The 20,146-nt window shown below is 40.1% G+C and overlaps 1 protein-coding gene across 23 annotated transcripts in view; it reads left to right on the forward strand.

The window, feature by feature from the left end:
• The window catches only part of CADPS2 (calcium dependent secretion activator 2), a 506,252-nt gene that overhangs the window by 365,187 nt on the left and 120,919 nt on the right, over nt 1–20,146 (forward strand). For all 23 annotated transcript variants that reach the window (XM_084784337.1, XM_084784356.1, XM_084784338.1 and 20 more), the window contains exons 13-14: nt 381–568; nt 18,949–19,050. In XM_084784337.1, coding sequence (XP_084640463.1) covers nt 381–568; nt 18,949–19,050 — 290 coding nt within the window. The remainder of the gene's footprint in view (nt 1–380; nt 569–18,948; nt 19,051–20,146) is intronic.

Below are 20,146 nucleotides of genomic sequence, written 5' to 3' on the forward strand. Positions count from 1 at the left end.
TGGATGGTCAGCTTCAGTGCCAGTGTCTGCTTTGTTAACTGGCTCGTGAAGAAATCAGAATTTAGGGAGTGTCACTCTCTGTGATTGGCAGATGTAAATAAATCTTGTGAATAAAATTTGACTAGTTTTGGATGGCAGTAGAGAAGGGTCAAGGTGCCCACACATCATCATCACAGAGGGTGCCGGTGCCTTAAGGCACTTCCAAAACTGATGGCATTGCATCAGAAAATAACATGTAAGCTTGCGAGTGGCAAAGCCAATGCCAAGAGACACTCTGCTGCTGCTGCTGCTAATGCTGCTGCTTACAGTGCCTAAATATGAATAACAGAAAAGCAAATCTGAGAAGAGAAAATGTCTTTTTTTTTTCTTTTCTCCCACAGGGGTGGTTTAGCCCTGGCCAAGTCTTTGTGTTGGATGAGTATTGTGCGCGTTACGGCGTGAGAGGCTGTCACAGGCATCTCTGCTACCTGACAGAACTGATGGAACATTCTGAGAACGGTGCTGTCATTGACCCGACCCTGCTCCATTACAGCTTTGCATTCTGTGCCTCTCACGTGCACGGCAACAGGTATTTTGACTTGCAAATACGTGGTGAAATGTATAGGGTTGCCTGGAACACCGGGAGAGGGTGCTCCTCCATTATCACCTGGTAACGGACTGTAAATAGCAGGTGCTTCTCTTAGTAGGAAAAAAAAAAATCGCACAAAGGAAAAATGTACATCACTACACTGTTGATTTAGGTGAGCTGCACTTTATGTTTCTTTTTGCTGGCAAAACCACTTGAGAAAGAGAGAGAGACAGAGAACATATCCATGAGAGTGCAAGTTGCCTTTTCATTCTTAGGTGCTACCTGGTTCTGCATAGAGCTGAAGTGTCCAGATGATTTTTATCGTAGCGCTCGTGTGCGCCTGGGGACGATTGGCTGGCATGATGCGGGGCAGAGGATCTTCGCTTAGCTTTTGTGGAATAAACTCTCACTGTTAAAGAGAGATAGAAACCATACTCACACTGAGACCCCTTCAGGCCTCTCCCCTGACTTACATCTCTGGAGCAAACATTCTGAATGAGAATTCTGAGCCATCAAATTCATCACTTGTTTTAGTAAATATATATATATATATCCACACCTCTGTACCTTTGGGTTGAAAATGACAACATGGTCCTCCTTAAAACTGTCCCCAGATTACTTTTGTTTTGGCTCCTCCTATAACTGAGGTCAGTATAGCCAAACTGCTTTGACCTGTTTAACTATCTATTGTTCTAGATCTGGTCCGTGAAGTTTGGTTGCTTGCTTTCCCTCCTTCCTCCTTTCTCTCTTTCTTTCCTCCTTTCTTTCTTTCTTCCCATAAACCTGGCTAATTTACATATTATTCACAGCATGGCATGCTGTTCAAGAACTCAGAATTCCGAACTCAAAATATCCTTGTTCAAATATATATGTAACAACTGAGTGATGGGTTGAATTTTATGTTTTTCAGAGTACCCATCAATAAGAAAAGCAAACTCATAAATTATAGTTGGAAATGAAGCATGTTAGTAAACATAAAGCAGTTTAAAAAAAAACTCTGTTACATTAATATTAAAAGATTCTGGCTTTTACTGTATGGAGTGCTGTTATGATGTCAACTACGAGGTCCTTTGTCGCTAACAGTTAACATCTGGAATGTTCTACTAACACCTTCAACCTTCTGTATGTAAAATTAAGTGGAGGGTTTCATCAAACCTTTCCCACCGTTGCCCCGGTGTTTCCTCTCTGACTTCACCTTCCTTGGTTCTCCAGTTATTCAGGATTTCAGGCATTCCCTTGTTTATTCACTCAGACGTTCATTTGCTTGTCTCAACCATCGTTTTGCCAATATTTCCTGGTCCTCCGGATTCCGAAGCGTGGTACATCATTTCTTCGACCTCAGTTCCCAAGCCTGGTTTCTTCTTTTGAAGTTTTGTTTGTTTATCCCACATTCTTTTCCACTTCCAACGCTTCCACTGTGACCTCTCTGTTTAGATAATTCCCACCCAATTATTCTTCAAAGCTACAGATTTCTACAGACATTTAGCATCTGGAATATTCTACTAACATTGTCAACCTCCTGTGTCTAAAACTAAATCTAGGATTTCATCCAGCTTTTGAACAAATTCATACTTCCTATCAGTGGCTGGAAATACTCGTGCTACAAAATAAATGGTAATAAATATTCAGTGACTGAAGGAATTTTTTGTTTGTGTCCATATCTCTTCCACTAATACCCTCTTGGCATCTAACTCAGCGTTTTTATTTTCTCCCACAGACCAGTTGCTGTCGCTATCAATATTTTGTCTGCATATTACCACACAAATATCTACCAATCTTAAAAATGTATTTATTTATTATGGATACAATGTTTTGCCTGCATGTACACCCACATGCCAGAAGGTCTCATTATAGATGGTCATGACCCACCATGTGGTGGCTGGGAATTGAACTCAGGACCTTTGGGAAAGCAGCCAGTGCTGTTAACCTCTGAGCCATCTCTCCAGCCCAAATTTCTCCATTTTTAATTTTCAGTTATCTATCTTAATTCTGGCCTTTTTTTTTTTTTTTTTGGTTTTTTTGTTTTTTTGGTTTTTTTGTTTTTCTTGGCCTTTACAGAGTCATCTCTACATTTTAATCTATCTTTTAATCTATCTTTAAAATTAATTAACTTTTAGCCTATGCTGTTCTAAGGCTCTCAGTGATTCCCATTCCATCAGGTTAAAAACAGACGCTGAGCCGTGCTGCCGCTCTTTCCCCACTATTGTTCCATTTGTTCTTACACGGTTACCTGTGTTCAGTCTCATCCCACACAGCTTGTCAGTTCCCATGGGCTGTCTCGCTTTGTCCTGTTCTTTCACAGTCAGTATCCTAAAGCTCCTGTAAGATCTCTTATTTCACCCATTCAGGCTCTAACATGTCTTTCATCTGTTGTTTTCTTAAGCTGCTTCTCATGAGTGTGGCTGTGTTAAACACACAAACTGCCTCTAGTCTACTAGACCACGTTTTGAAATTTAAAACCTTATTATCAGTAACCTAGCCTCGTCGTGAATGCGGTGCCTTGTATAGACACGATGACACTTTGCTGAAACTCCTCAGACGACAAGGTTGATCTTAGTCTTAGCATCTTCTCGTGTTTTCACATGTTTAGGAAGCTCACGCTTCTTTTAGTAGTAGGGAAATGTTGCCAATTGTAGTTTATTTTTGTTGTTGTTGCTGTTTGGGGTTTTTTTGGTTTTGTTTTGTTTTTTGTTTTTTGTTTTGGTTTGGGTTTTTTTTTTTTTTAAACATTTTCCCAGACCGAACCCTCAGTTCAGTGCTGCGTCGTGAGGCTGGAGAGCTGGATTTGGGGCACTCCTGTGGGGCTGGAGAGCTGAATTTGGGGCACTCTGGTGGGGCTGGAGAGCTGGTTTGGGGCACTCCGGTGGGGCTGGAGAGCTGGATTTGGGGCACTCCTGTGGGGCTGGAGAGCTGGTTTTGGGGCACTCCTGTGGGGCTGGAGAGCTGGTTTGGGGCACTCCGGTGGGGCTGGAGAGCTGGTTTTGGGGCACTCCTGTGGGGCTGGAGAGCTGGATTTGGGGCACTCCGGTGGGGCTGGAGAGCTGGATTTGGGGCACTCCGGTGGCTCTTCTTTGGCAGCCAGTGTCAAGAACTCTCTGGTTGAAGCCACTCATCATCTCCTGGCTGTTGCAGTGCCTCCCGGGTCTTGGGCTTTGAGTGAAATTCATCCCAGTGCTGGGCAGCAGTCACATATGTGTGCAGAGGCTCCGTTAAAGCAAACCCAAAAACAATTACATAATCAGATTACTTTAGTTATTGGTGCTAAAAGGCAGAATTAAATTGCAAACACTGAGTGAGAAATTCAACTAAGGAGCCCCTCAAATTTGTGTGTTTGAGACATATTTTAATGTAAACCCCCTGAAGCGCCTAGGAGTGCTTGCCACCGCCTGAGAGGAAACCTGACTTGAATCTGAGGTTGCTATAGTTACCTCTATTCTGCAAATCTATTGTTTTCTTCATAATGTTAATGTAATTTTCATGAAGCAAAGTTGGTATTTATTAAGAAACAGATTTAGTATATATTAGGAGAGAGAGAGATGCAAGAGACCACTAGCACTTACCCTAGAATGGGTGTGGCTTCTATAACCTATAATAGGGTTTATTTATATGTTCCTGCATATTTAACTCAGTTTTCTCATTAAGGCAACTTCATATAAAATTAAAATATAAAATTAAAGTATCTGATTCAACATGTGGGTGGATGCAACGTAAAAAGGAGAAAGGAAGAAGTGCAGTTTGAGGGAAATTCAAACTTCAACTTAGGTTAGATGTTACGGAAAAGAAGCTGAGAGTTGTGGCATTTCCTGTGAGGTTAGAAGGCCAGTGACTACTATTTGTGAACGTCCTACTCCCGTGAGCAAAGAATAAAAGGGACAAAACATGTCTACTGGAATCCTGGCTCTGAAATTTGAAGGATTAAACTGGCTTGGAAAACAGCTTAGCCTTCTATGAATTTGGAATTCTTAGGCATGAGAGGCACGGACAGCAATGTCAAGACACTGTATAAACATGGGGGTTCTCTCTGCATCAACTGCTATTATTTTAGTGTGCTTTCCTGACTCCCTCCCTGAGCCCAGAAAGACATAAGCTGTCAGGAAGGAGAAAATACAGGAAGCCTGTAGTCTAGTCAGCCTACCTCCTGCTAAGCAGAAATACTGCGGCATGTGTGTGATTATATTACTAATTTCTTTGCTAATAGAATATTCTATTTAATCATCACTCCTCTCTTAAGAATGTGCTACTGTGATATACATGCACCTCACCTGATATTTGTCCGTCTAGAGTTTTGGTAAGAATTATGTCAGTCTCAAGTCCCAACTTTTCTGTAGTCTGTAATCATCATTTTAATGATCATTTTTACATCTGTCAAGACACACGGAGGACCGTCTTGTTCATTAACTGAAAACCACCTCTGACAAAAAATTCAAAAGGATGACGGCTTGCCTTTTGTTACCAGCTGAAGTGAAGGACAGCACAGCGTCTGGAGTGAGGCTTTTCAGGCAGCACATCCCTTCATTGCCGTGCAGTGCTGAGCTTGCTGGGTCTGTGCGCTCTGTGCACTGCATCTGTACTGAATAGCTCTCTGAAATAAAAGAATAGATGGAAACAGAAAAGGCCTGGCTGGTACCAAGACAGAGGAAGACAGAAAGAAGAAAAGAAGAAAGAAAAAGTGAGTCAAGGACAGAAACAGACCCACTCCTTCAGGAAGATTACCGCACACACCCGCGAATAACACAGCCTCTCACAATGACGATCCCACTGAGGGCTGGCAGGAAGGTGAAAAGAGATGCGAGAAACAAAGCATCCTAAGGGCAGAGTTCGAGGCTGATATGTGTGTTTATACATCTTGATTTTGTGAGTCAAGCCAAGGGTGGGGAAACAAAAGCCACAACATGAAACGGCTTTTATGTCCCAATTTAATGTGAGGCCTACGATACAGCCACCCAATAGTCTACCTTCAGGAGAACCACCTGGGGTCGGCTACAAGCCTAGCAAAGGAGAGCTCTGATGGTGCTGCCTTTCTCAGAAGAGGGAAAAGTGTACAGTGTGACGGTAGTGTGCATGAAAATCACCCTTTGTGGCTTCCGGATCATAGCGCAGGGCAGTGGAGAACCTCCCTGAACATGTCACATCATCACGCTTTGATACTTCTATCTGCACGGATGCTAACGCTCCCCTCGATCGAGCGTCACTGCAGGGATTACGTCGCCACCTCTCCATTCTAATTTCAGAGATAAGAATTCATGTTTTAGTAAGATCAAAGAGGATCATAAGAATTTACACTACCACCTCTTAATCTAGGCATACGGCTTAAAGAGGTGATATATAAAACTGTAATCTGAGCATTATAGAGGAAGAGACCAGAGGACCAGGAAATCAAGAGCACCCTGTATTACACAGTTAGCTCAGGGCCAGCATTCATGAGACCTTGTCAAAAAATTCACATGTAAATATCATCAAATTTCTAAGGGTAGAGGCTCACTTCCAAGGAGTGGGAAGCGAGGTCAAGTGCTATCAGCAGGGTTGACCCTAAAATATGGCTCACCTGACAGCTTCCAGCCTGAGTGTTAAATACACAATGCCCAAAGGTGTTATGAATGAATGCCTTTCTAAAAAGAATCATGTACAGCTTGGGTTTTTTGTTTTGGTTTTTTTGTTTTGTTTTGTTTTGTTGTTGTTGTTTTTGAGAAAATATAGAACATTTGTAAATCTGCTTTGATCACACATTTCAGCATTATCTTTGCTAGCCCAACTTAGTTCAACATGATACAGGTTAAATATGCGTTCTTAACACAACAGAAAGATAAAGAATTTGGAGGGAAGGGGAGGCTTGATATGTCCTCATAGCACTGAGATACAAATCAAAGCATCTGTGTTCTTGTCTCTGGCTTCTACTTACCAGCCCTTGGACTTTGCACAACTGGTCTTAACCTTTTTGAATCGTACCTCCTATTTATTTATTGTGACTAAGAACAATGATGCTACTGACTTGCTTTGGTTCCTAAATAGATCAAACAAAATTATATGAACAATCTGTTTACAGTCAGACACCTTAGTCCTGTCAGCTCATGACCTTTTATATGTACTGTATGAGTCTGCTACCCCTTACACAAAGTGAATGGGACAAGAAGTGTTTCAGGTTTCAAATGTTTCTGAAATGTTTGTATGAATTTTATTTGTTGAATACCCCCCAACTGTGGCTGAGCTATGATGAAAAAAAAATACGGATTTCAGATTTTCTTCATCAGGGAGGCTCAACCTGAGTTAGGTACGTGAGCTTCTGGGGGTCTCATTGTAGAAGCACTCAGGCAAATGCTGGACACCATTGTTGGTGGAGCATTCTGAACACAAGCTGCAGGCACAAGCTACTTTCTAGAATCTTGCATCTCCAAATTCACCATGTTGCTTGGAGCCATTGTAGGCCTGATGGAAGATTAGCAAAAGCAAAGGCTAAAGCTGGAGGGAAGAAGCCTATGATGACCGTAGGTAGGGAGACAGATTGCATCTCGGAGAACAGCTACTGAGGCCAGATGACCAGTTTCCTCTGTTTTCTGTTCATATTAAGCAACCTTGGGATTTTTCTGAGGCACCAGATCAAGGAGCCCATAAGAAGGGAGTGTTTTAATACACATTAGATACATCAGGTAAGCCAGAGCAAAAACAAGATCTCCCTTGCTCACTCAGGACTACAGTATCCGTTTTACCTTTTCCTTCATCCTTATCTGTCACTTCTCTCTCCAGCAGTGAAGCATCTGACCACCGCCACCTGTCCTCCATTCACTAAGGAGTCCAGCCAACCCCAGCATAGGTAGCAATGCACTTAGACTTTGCCAGCCAACACAGTGTGCAGCCTCTTTAGCCTGTTAGCCCTCTGAGTCTAGGGAACACCTCTCCAGTATTCAACGGGGCAGCAGTTTATCTCTCCTCTTTGGTGAGATGACATGATGTGTTTGTCACATCTAAAAATCCCTGGGCATCCCGTTCAATGCAGTGTTGGTTGGCTGGTTAATTTTCATTTTCAAGTTTGCATGGAATAAAAGTCACTCTTCGCCCTCTACTCTTCTGACAGTAGCTGGTTTTGAAAACTCCAGTCGTCTCCCCACCGCCCTGAAAGCTTACTTCCTTCTCCTTTCCTTGTTGTAGTTTTTTTCTTTCCCTTAATTGTTCCTTCCTTAATTTTGAAGACCTTTTTTCCTCCCTTGCTAATTTATAGTGGATTATATTTACTTTAATGAAGGGTTTGAGACTACATATCCTCCTCAATGTTACTTTTACAACATATAAAATTTCAATGTAGGAAATATTAAAATTCCTTTTAAGAAATTTTAGTCATTCATTAAATTCTTGAGAATGGAGCTTAAGCCTCATTTTATTACATGATCTGTGAGATATCAATTCTTTGTAAGTTGTGAGGATTTTCTTTATGGCTAATTATATGTCAAGTATCAAAATTCTAAAAGTGTTTCAAAAGTTGTAAATGTTTCCAGATGCTTTTCTACCTTAATGTAGCCAGTGCAAGCAGAATCATGTCTTCTATCCCTTATCAAGTTTTGTGTGTTGGATATGTGGGGCTGTGACCACGGTGTGTGGGCAGCTTCTTTCTTCTACTGTGCATCTTGCTTTCTACATGCTGAGGCTGTTTTATGAGGCACAGTCAAGCTTCAGTCTTTCTGTGAATATTATTACTTAGTGACCCTTATTATAACTAGTGTTGATTTTCTGGTAACGTTATTTAGACAATTATTGTCACTTTCTTTTTTTTTTTTTTCCAAGACAGGGGGTCTCTGTGTTATCCTTGGCTCTCCTGGACTCGCTTTGTAGACCAGGCTGGCCTTGAACTCACAGCAATCCATCTACCTCTGCCTCCCAAGCGCTGGGACTAAAGGCATGTGCCACCATACCCGGGGAGGTCACTTTCTTTTTCTATTTGTCTCATATGTATTTGTTTGTACTTTTGGCTATATTCTTGAATTTTCGTGTGTTCTATAATAGTAAGATAACGACTTATTTTTTTTAGTGTAGTAATAACTTAGTTAGTTTAGTCCCTTTACTATTAATGTACATTCTAATGAAATAAACGTTTACTGTTTGATTCTGCATTTTATTTTTGGCACAGACTTGGAATGCTTTCTTCCTTTAGTTCACTGAGGTCATCATTTCTGTTGCATATTTTCTCATGACAGTTTATACTTTCCAACAGTTGTATTTGAATATTTACCAAGTATGTGGCTGAGGCTTTAAGTTGCATGTAAAATCAGATACATTCTCCTCAGTTCTTCAGTGCCTCCCCTGCCCATGTGCTTATACCACCTGCTTTCCAGCTGCGCAGTTTCTTTGCTAACCATACAAGTTGGCAGGTTTTTGTTTTTTGTTTTTTATGATCTGTATTTGCTTGTAGTTAGAAACAATTTTATTATGCCCTAAAGTATAATTCTCTGGCGTTCCCTGTAAGAGAGCACCATAGATGTGAATACTTTTACCTGGAGATGTCCTTCTGGCACCTACCACTTAAAGAAAGTTTTGCTATGTATACAGCGATACGCTGAAGATCACTTTCTCTCAGAATCTGAAGACGCTGCTAATTTTTCTAACTACTTTTATTGCTTTTTGGAGTGTAATTAGCATTCTTTTCTCTGCTTGAGCTTTTAAGAATGAGTGCTACGGTTTGTTATAATTTACCTATAAGCGCAGATTTCTCTTCACTCACGTCCAGTGGTTTCCATGTGGATGTCTGGACCGTCTGTGCTGGTTTTGGGGTAACCGCATTTCTTTTGATTCACCCTGACTGAGTTATGAGTAGTCATGTTTGTCATGTTAGAGTACTGTTGTATTTTTAAGCGTTTTCTCTTCCCCAGTCTAATTCTCGTCTGAAGCTCTTGACCCGCCTCTTACCCATGCACATGGCAGCTTATATTCTACGAATGTATCTCTCACGTAGCACATTCTTATCTACTTTTCATCCCCAGTGTGCTCTGTTTAACATTTTCAGTGTCTTGTAATTAATGAATTGACAAACTTGGTTCTGGAGGAGAGAAAGGGGAATGGGAGGGAAAATTTTGTAACTATCTGAGGGAAACTCTGGCAGTGTTGTTCAGAAGTGCCCATGGGCAGTATACAAGGGCACGGGTGTGGGTGCTGCCACTCTAGTTGGCGGTGTGAACCTGGGGCCTAAAAACAGGATGCACTAATGTCTCCTTTAACAGCCAGCTTCAGTCAGCGAATCAGCTCACGTTCTCAGGGCATTCTGGGAGTTGAGCAAGGTCAAGTGAACAAAGATCACGTGAGTTTATGCTGTATACACTCAAGAGGACAACCCACATTTGGAAACTGTTTTTAATAACAAAGGTAAAATAATGGGGAACCTGGAGCAAAACCCACTCCTATTTACTGCACCTGGGAGGGGCGGGAAAGCACCTTCTCCCGGAACAGTCCATGTTATGGAGGAACAGAGGTTACAGGGCTTTCGCCTTGTTTACTTGGAGTTTTCTCACAAGCCCTCAGAAACCGCCTCACACAGCTTCATTCATGGACTGTGTCCAGACAGTGTGGCATGCTCCAAACCATTTTTCTTTGTGATGAAACTTAGTAGAACTAATAGCTAAAGGAGTGACTTTGTGGCCCGTGAGAATGATCCAGGCTACATAGCAAGATGGCTGTCGTTTTAAGTACAGAACTTTATATTGCAAAGGAAATGGCTTTTAAAACATATAAAACTTAAAATAATTATAACAAGTGATGAAGACTATTGTTAATGCCACTGCAAAATTGATGATTTCAAACACTTCAGGTCAGATTGTAAAGCAAGTACTTACTTTAAAAGGCAACATTACAATGTATGAAATACTCAACTATGTCATACGTTTAACTTAGCATGTACTAAGAGACTTTTCCCAAGAAAAATACATATGATTTATGAATATGCAGTACAAAACGAGTTATTAAAGTATGATTTATAGTTGATAAATTAGAAGGGACACTTCCGGATTCATACTAGAAGAGAATTATGTGTATGTGCCATCTGATAAAACCAATTGTTTCTGGTTGGCATTTTATAGGAAATTTTTATTCTTTGTTTTTATTTTTCTGAATTCCTTGTCTCTACTTGTCTCTAAAGTTGTTTGTTTAAAACACATTATATTTTAAGATACAATATTAAATGTGAGGAGCTAGTGATAAATAGAAAGAGATAGATAGATAGATAGATAGATTATAGATAGTTATCAAAGAAGTTTATACAGACATCTTGATTGTTTTATTCCTAATTCAAAATTTTTATGGCATTCTGTTTCTCTTGAATTCTAGAGTTGTATATAGCTCTGCTCTTAGTTTGAATTAATCTTAAAATTTTGTTTCTTTATTTGTTCCTAAAGGAAACTAGCTGTCAAATATCTCTTTGTCTTTGGTACAGTCTAGAAACTACATCAAGTCTGGTGTCTTTATAAACTCCAATTTTTGCTTTCACTGTAGAAGTATCATTATTGTTCACAATATCCAAGAAATCATAATGTGCCATAAAATACAAAGAAAATATGATGAAAGAGTTGTCTTGGTAAGAAGAGTGTTGAAGGGCACATGAGAGGGGTTCAGGACGGGAAAGGCGAGGCATAAATACTGTAATTGCATTTAATTTCAAAAATTTTTAAAAAAATAATTCTTAAAGGAGTAAGAAAGACAGTATCATTTCAAAATTTCATCTTCTCTAAATTTTTATAGAATATTTTTCTGCCATCTCAATAAGAAGGTATGGACATAATTAATTTCTCCCATATATTTACAACTTTAAACCAGGAAACAACACTGTTTCTGTAATAGAGACCCATCCAAACGCTGAATCACTCTGATTGAAACAACAGGAAGTGATTCAGGTTAGGAAGCAAAGAAGAGAGGTTACTGTTCTTCCTGCTTCGTCCCCCGCCATTCCTGTTCTCACACTGTGCCTTCCTCTGCCTTCCATTCTGTTCACAAATGGATATTGGTGGGAAATACACGAAGTGCAAAGTGGCTTTACCTGCTGTGCTGCAGGCAGAACCGACAATTCAGAAATGCCACCCTCCCGGTGTCTCTCCCCTCCTCACTCTCTCCAGGGGAAACTAAGATGTCATACATTCCTCGGAGGAGAAAGCAGGTGGCAAGACGCCTGTGAGGAACTCAGAGCACCCCTAAATTGTAGCATTTGCCTTCTCCATGCTTGCAAATAAGCTCTTACAATAGTTCACCAAGCCAAGCCGGACAGACTCACCTGATGGGCAGTAGGAGTCTGGGAGAAATCCACACCATGGATAGACTCAGTTTCCGGTAGGACATCACACTGGCCTGGTCATCCAACCCGTATTTCAGAGCACTCTGCGCATGCCTAGAGATTTGAGGCTCACTTATCCCTCAAGCATCTAAAAGCTGTCCCGCTAATAGAAGTAAGGAAATCGCCATGGAAGATAAGGTAGTTTTCAGTAAGGGAGCACAGCTCATGGATGCTAGGTAGTGGTTTTAAGCGGAAATGAGAGGAAAACATTAGTTAAGTAATTTTCAGAAGTGCTGCGTAAACTTTAGGAGATTCCGTTGCTAGTACACACCTCAAATACTAATACAGTTTTGCTGAGGACTTCAAAGAGGACAGCATGACTTGAGTTATGAGGGGCATGCTTCGAGCTGTGCATGGAGTGGTCTTAGGGCATCTCCAGGGAGCATGGTCCCTTACAAAGTGTTTTGGGAAATATGGGCAGCAAATCATCTGTGCTCAATATTATATACAATAAATGAGTCTTCAACATGCTAAAATTATTGTTCATGGGTATCATGGACCTCTGGAATTTTTCAGTTGGTCTATTGAAAAAGAAGTCCAGAATGTGTGAATTGCAAATTCTTAAATCATAGAAAGTGAAATTATGCCTCTTGCCCATATCTGAGTATTTAAGTAGATACTTAGCTTTCTTTTCTACTGATACTGAATGCTAAGATGCATTTTATGTCCCATTTTCTCTCGGACTCTTTTAAAACTAAAGGATAATTATAATTAGCCTTTCCTTTGTAGGAAACTATTTCTTACCTGTTTTCCTTGTTCTAGGAGCCACTAGATAACAGGAAGCTAGATAATATTGTTTATCCCTCTCTTTCCTGCATTATGTTTTTTAATTCAACTTCTTCATCTGTGTAAAGACAAGATGTCCATTGTATAAAAAAATTTTTTTTATACTTTTAATAACTGTCATGAGGCAACTTCCTTGAAGGTAAACCTCCATCTTGGAGGGAACCTTCTTGAGACTAAGAATATTCTAAAGGGAGGTGAAACATTCTGTCCTGCAGGGACACTCATCACGTTCAGGTAATTAACAACACAGAGACTTCAGGAATTTCCTGAAACTGACCAGATGACACAGTAGGTCTCTCATTTCTCAAGGATATGCAAGGAAAAAGGACACATGAGAGAGAATCTCAGAAAAACTTAGCTGCTTAGAAGGGGCTCAGCTCTCATCTGAGCTGCACGAACATTGTGCTGTGTGGTCAACATTTCCAGTTTTTGGGAGTTGTCACCCATACTAAGGAGACATTGTGATGCCTTTGGCTATCTTTGGATTATTTCTACCACTGTAAGTAGCCCCTTACCCAACTCTTTGGATCTCAGTGGCATTTTTACTTTGGCCTATTGTTAGTGCTCTGTCTCGGATGATTGCACATCTGTTTATAACTCTTTCTCAAGAGTAGTGTCACACAACACCATAATCTGCCATGTTGACTAACACTACAAGTTAAAAATACCTTTTCTCACATACTCTGGTGCCTCATATTTGACCATGTCCCCTGGAGGGGGAGATCTGGTGGCACTCAGAGGAAAGACAGCAGGTTACCAAGAAGAGACTTGATACTCTATGAGCATATACAGGGGGAGGTAATCCCCCTCAGGAACAGTCATAGGGGAGGGGAATAAGGGGGAAATGGGAGGGAGGGAAGAATGGGAGGATACAAGGGATGGGGTAACCACTGAGATGTAACAAGAATAAATTAATAAAGGAAAAAAGTAGTGACTTTAAAAAAAATACCTTATTCCTTAGAAGAATTATCAAAATTACTATATAGCCCTCATGAATTATGTTAATGGATTTGCATTTCAAATGAAAAGTATTTTCCACTGCATGTTTACAGATAGTATGTGCATGTAAGTATGTGTGTATGCAAATATGTGTGCTCGAGTGTGTGTGTGCATGTGTGTGTGTTAGTTTCTTTTAAAATAGAAAAGATGCATATCCACATGGGAAATCGGGCTATTGGTCAGTGGCAGAAGGTTCTAGCATGTAAGTTCTGACCTTTAATACTCTTTGAAATATGATGAACAGAGACAGCCTGTGTTCACTATTCAGTTGCTTACTGATACAAGAAGGAGCTCCTTATCATAGACAGTTTGACCTCATCGGTAATTAAAAAGATTTCTACTTTCAGTATATGTTTTATGCTTTGCCTGTGAGTCCAGCCTCTTTGACGTAGCACTCCACTTTTATTGAGATCGTGTTATTTCAGATACTGCAAGTCATAAAGGAAAAAAATGGGGATATTAAATCTTGATTCTTGACAATATATTTTCCTCTCAATATCACTTTAAAATTTGTCATCTATACAGTTAAACCTCAGTTAACATTCAGGTAAAAAAAATTATTCATTTATGTTAGAATTAAGTAACCACATTTTACCAGTCTTTTATCAATATGAAATATTTATTATTATTAATTTTTCCTTCTGTACCTCGGGAGAATAATTATTTTCTTAAGCTTTAAAGTAAATTAATTTGAAGATAACTAAAATGACAGCTAGACACTAGAGATTTTCTGCGAAGTCTAAACAGATGTTTCCTTTTTTAGAGTGCTTTTACCCAAAGTGCTTCAGCTACAAGCCCCGCTCCTGTTTTCCTTTTACAAAACTTCATATTCCTCATACTGTCCTCTGATACATATATCCCAAGTAATTTAAACTCTGCTAATATTACTGCTAAGGAATGGTTCACATTTACCTAGTCTTTAGACGGGCAGCATGGTTTATGCGCTGTATTACCTTGGACAGCCGTTCTTATTTTAAGAATTGCATTCCCTTGTTTCATTAGTATGTTTGCGTAGAACAGCAACAGTGTCTCAGCCAGCATGTTAGACACCGAGATACAACAAGAAAGAGGGGAAGAGCCAGTGATAGTGATTATTTCAGAATGCCACGTGTCCTTCTTCACAGTGGCTGGTGGGGGACAGGCAGGCTGTCAGGATGGGAAACGGAGGCTTCGTAAAGGACGGTGAGACTACGAGGCTGGAATGTGGGAGGACAGACAAGTGCAGGCGAGGGGGATCAGTGATGGTGTTGTAGACCAGCAAATGTAAAGGCTCTGGCTTGTAAACGGTGTCACCATTTACACTGTCTTAGTCCAGGAAGAAGTGGAATAGGACGTTTGTCGGAAAACACTCACAGGAATATGTTGCTGGGGCTTGATAAAGGCAGGGTTGGAGGAGCAAGATCCAGAAGGCTGCAGCAATGCTCAAGTGGAACCAACTGGTCAGGGCTGTCCCCACAGGAGCAGTGGGGAAAGTAGTGAGCAGGTGGTTGAGTTCTAATGAGTATATAATTTTTATTTGTTTATGTTTATTTGTTTGTTTTCTTGCTTGCTTGCTTTTCGAGACGGTGTCTCTGTGTATACCTGGCTGTCCTGCACTCACTTTGTAGACCAGGCTGGCCTTGAACTCACAGATACGCTTGCCTCTGTCTCCCGAGTGCTGGTTTTAAAGCTGTGCACCACCACGCCCGGCTTACAATTTTTATTTTAAAAATTATCCAGTAAGGTGACTTGAGAGATGGCTCAGTAGATAAAAGCACTGGCTGCTCTTCCAGAGAATCCAGGTTTGAGTCCGAGTATCCACATGGCAATTCACAGCTGTCTGTAACTCCATTTCCTGGGCATCCAATGCCCTCTTCTGGCCTCTGTGGGCACTGGGCAGGCGTGTAGAACACAGACATATATGCAACCAAAACATTCATATGCATAAAATAAGAAATAAAATAAATGAAATTTCTATTACTCTAATCCTACTAACATCCATTCATAAACTGTAACTGATGTGAGATTTCGGTCAGGGATTCTGTGAATAACATCATCTATGATATATAAAAGAGCAAGGTTTTAGGACTTCTAGTGTTAATGTCTTCAGCTAAGTGCATAAGTACCATTGTTTTTAAACTCATTAGGTTTTAAGTTTTCCACTACATAAGCAATGTAGGAAAAATCTGCTATAAATAAGAATATTTAAAATGCTTCCTGCATTATTGCTTCTCAGATACAACTTCTCTGGCTGAGTAGTACTTAATTTTCTGTTCTTCATTAATTCTTAATAAAGAAAAGGGGAAGCAAGTAAGATGTAGGAACCGAGAACACTGGCTTCAGACTGTAGGAGCCCCAGGTCCCAGTCCAGTCTTCTGGCCTCTCCAGAACTGGAGAATTAACCCCATCTCCCTGAACCACCACCTCTTCCTCCTCCTCCTCCTCCTCCTCCTCCTCCTCCTCCTCCTCCTCCTCCTTCTCCTCCTCCTCTTCTTCTCTTGGAAGCTACAGATGAGACTATTAGGAGTGATCTGTTATTCTGCAAGCAAAACATCCAGCCCCATCCTGGGTATATAGTTTGCATTCTGCAATTAATAATTACAAAGCTACAATGCTTCTTTTGACAACAGTGGGACACTGCTGCCAACACAATAATTGCTATTATTATTATTATTATTATTATTATTATTATTATTATCATCATGATCATTATTATTATTAAAACTCCATAAGCTTGTCCCCTAAAACTTGATGGCAAACAAGTTATCATTCATCCCTGGTAACTTAGACTAGAAGGGTGCTTCATATTCCTAATATTCAGTAGTTTGCCATATACAGTGCACTTTAAGAAAAATATGTGTGGATAAAGGTAAGTTCAAATCATCTAGTGTATATTAGCCATTTGCTTTGTATGCATTTGTAATAAACTTGGTGAACTGACAGTGGTTCTCTACACATGGTGGTTTGATCACCTTGAATCGTAATGCAAACCCTTCCCTCCCTGACTCAGCTTTTCTCACGGTTCTTTACCTGAAACCCCACTCTGTCCTGCCAGGTGGGCAGCGCTCAGTCACTGCAGATCCTCATGGTCTCATCAGGAATAGTCACTCCCCTCCACTATGACTGTGACTGAGGGGACCTCCTCCCCCTGAATCTGATGCTAGGGTATCAAGTCTCTTCTTGGTAGTCTGCTATCCTTCCTCCAAGTGCCACCAGGCCTCCCCATCAAGGGGACATGGCCAAATATGGGGCACCAGAGTTCGTGTGAAAGTCAGTCCGCAGTCTCCACTCAACTGTGGAGAATGCTCTGACAGTCATAGGGAAGGGGAATGGGGTGAAAGTGGGAGGGAGAGAGGAATGGGAGGATGCACGGGATGGGATAGCAAATGAGATGTAATATGAATGATTTCATTTTTCAGTTAAAAAAAAAAAAAGAGTAGTCACTCAAACCTCTCCAGAAAGCAACTGTCAGAGGGACACGCTAGTCACCAGATTGGCGGTCTCCTTGATCTTTCACCAAATCCTCATTCCCTTCTGTGAAACAATCTGCCGTGTCTAACTGTACAGAATACATTCTTATTGCTGTCTGTGTAACAACATAATTTAGGGCTAGTTGTATTTGAATACCCATATTCTGAGGTTAATGACATATAAAACTGTCAGGTGGTACTGGAGGCATGCCTCAGTTGACAGAGGGCTTACCTAGCATGTACAGAGCTCTGGGTCCAGCTGCAAGAGCCACATGGCCAGCACAGTAGTGTGCCCCTATAATCCAGCACCTGAGAGATGGATCAGGAATTCAAAGTCATTTTTTGGCTATGTAGGCCATGTGAGGCCAGCCTGGGATACATACAACCCTATCTTTAAAAAAACAAACAAACAAACCACTGAAGACAGGAGGTTTGTCTTGTGATCATTGTCACAAATGTTTACTAATAACTAATAAAATAGTATGGGTTTTGTGTTAATATCTGCTTAGTAAAAGATGATTTCTAAACTGTATATGAAAATATTTGACTCATTTAATGCAAACTCCAGCATTAAAATGTAGCTGGCTGCTGGGTAACTTGCACAGTGACATTTTATCCCTCCTAAAAGCAACTGAAAAGCTAGTACCAGTACTTTGTTATTGGTCTTTCCATAATTAATATTCAAAATGCATTCTTATATGATAAATGTACCTGATGTGTTATTGAAAGTAGAAAATGAAATGTTTCCTTGTTTAGAAGTTAATTATAATTGGAAGAAATGTTTTCAAAGACTAACTCCCAACAGCATGTAAATTTCTGAAGTCACAAATTATTTATTGTATACAAGGACAGAGTCCTCATACTTAAATGATGCTTACATGTGACTAGAAGATCATTATGTCAATAAGGGTCAGGTATAACTTTCAAATTAATTGCTTTTGTCCTAATTGACTAGTTAACAAGCATGAAACATATATTCATGCCCAAACACACACAAATGGGAAACATCAAATTAAAGCCTTGTTTGTAAAGTAATTCTAACATTCCTCTTTCCACTTAATAATCCTTGTTTCTACATATTTTACACATATGCATTAATACTTTGGAATAATGAGTGCACATCTCTAGGAAAATGTAATCAGTTAAAAATAAGCTAATGAGGAAAATGCCTGTTGCCCATTATCAAGCACCAAAGTTTAAAGTAAATATAAGATTAATGTGTTTTCCCCCTGAATTAACATAGACAATAGAACTTTATGTTTTTAAATTTTACATGACTACTAAACAACCAAACTTAAATTATACAGAATTTTTGAGAATTTTCTAAGTATAATTTATTAAATGTATTTTATCTACTAATTACAGGCTCACGTATTTATCAAAATTTCTGTTTCTTACAAACAGTTAAATATCTCCAGCCTCACATTTTGTTTACTTTTATTTGGAAGAGAAGCAGTTAAGATATTTCTACTTCTATTCAGTCTATTTTTATAATAGTTTCATTCAGGGGATGGGCATTTAATTGGTCAGATGTTTAATTCCACTAGAGAATTTTCCCTGCCATTTTCAAGGACTAGTTATTGTTTTCTGTGTATCTGGAAACTATTTATTGTCATCATTTACCTTGAAGGCTGTCTAAGAGAATAAATCTGTTCCATTCATTCTAGGTAAAAATATGAAGCAAATGGCTGCAAATACTTCCATTAAATGTCTAGTGTAAACACAGCTAAGGCCCATATGCCTTTTCCTGGTTTCTTGAACGATTTAGGGATACATCTGTGTTTTTAAAATCTTTCAAGGTAAATAATCTATTAATACAAATTGCTGATTCTCATTTTTTTTTTCAGGCCTGATGGAATTGGAACGGTTTCGATGGAAGAAAAAGAAAGATTTGAGGAGATCAAAGACAGACTCTCTTCCCTTTTAGAAAACCAGATAAGCCATTTCAGGTGTGTTTCATTGTGTTTCCTCCAAGTATCTGTCTTTCCAGTCAGGCTTTATCTCCATCCTGCACATTTGTTGTTGTTGTTGTTTGTTTGTTTGTTTGTTTGTTGTTAAATCTTCTTGCCACCACTCAAGAATTACCAGGAGGCTCCAGTGGCTTGCAGTACATGATCCGGTCTGCATTCTGTGGTCCGCTCCCCGCCGGTCACTTTGCCACTGTTTTCATACCTTAGCCATTGCTGTTGTGATGTCCACCCACTACAGCTCATGGTTTTCCTTTGCATTTTCATCTTGCACAATTTTCTCCATCCCAGCCACTGTCACTTTTTTTTCCCATGCCCAGGGTGGGAGCATTCTCAATTCTTCCACCAAAGGATAGTCTCAACATAAGCCATAGTACCTAGTGCTCTTTGTTCAGGAAGATCAGACGTCAATCCTAACACCCATTTGCACAGTGGGAGATTGTTGCAGTTATTTTTATCAGTATGGCCTAATAATGTTTATTATCAGGCCTATAATTATTATTATGGTAGTATTTTCTAACCCACTAGCAGTGAATAAAACACAGTCATCTGTTACATGCTTTTTTAAAAATAGCCTTAGTTAACCTGGAGCAGGGAAGATATTAGTCCCCTAAACTACTTCCCATAGTGGGGCAGGTATGGGGTATCCATCTGCTTCAAATGATTTGTATTGAACTACCTCCCATCCATAATCCCAAATGCTTGCTAATTATCATCATCTGGGCCAAATCTCCATCCATGCCGACCATGTGCTTCTCCTCCACTTAGTACATGGCTCAGCCTCCTCCTTCAGTCTTCCTCTCTCCCAACATTCCCCCTGTCTCCTCAAGACCAGAAACCTTAGCCATGCTTATCCCATTTACCCTGCCCAGGTGTGATGGCCTTTTATTGGTCAAACAGATTAGGCTCTTGAGAAAGGTACAAGGTGGGGCACAGAGACAGCAAGCAGTAATTAGCATCAAAATACATCAGACCAACCTCCAACAGAAGATAAACAGCTTGATACTATTATTGCCCTGGTTTTAGTTAGTCTCTAAGAACCCAACGGTTAGAGACATAAATATGCTAATATATTTTC

The sequence above is a fragment of the Acomys minous genome (assembly GCF_964271855.1).
Source record: "Acomys minous genome assembly, chromosome: 6".
NCBI lineage: Eukaryota > Metazoa > Chordata > Mammalia > Rodentia > Muridae > Acomys > Acomys minous.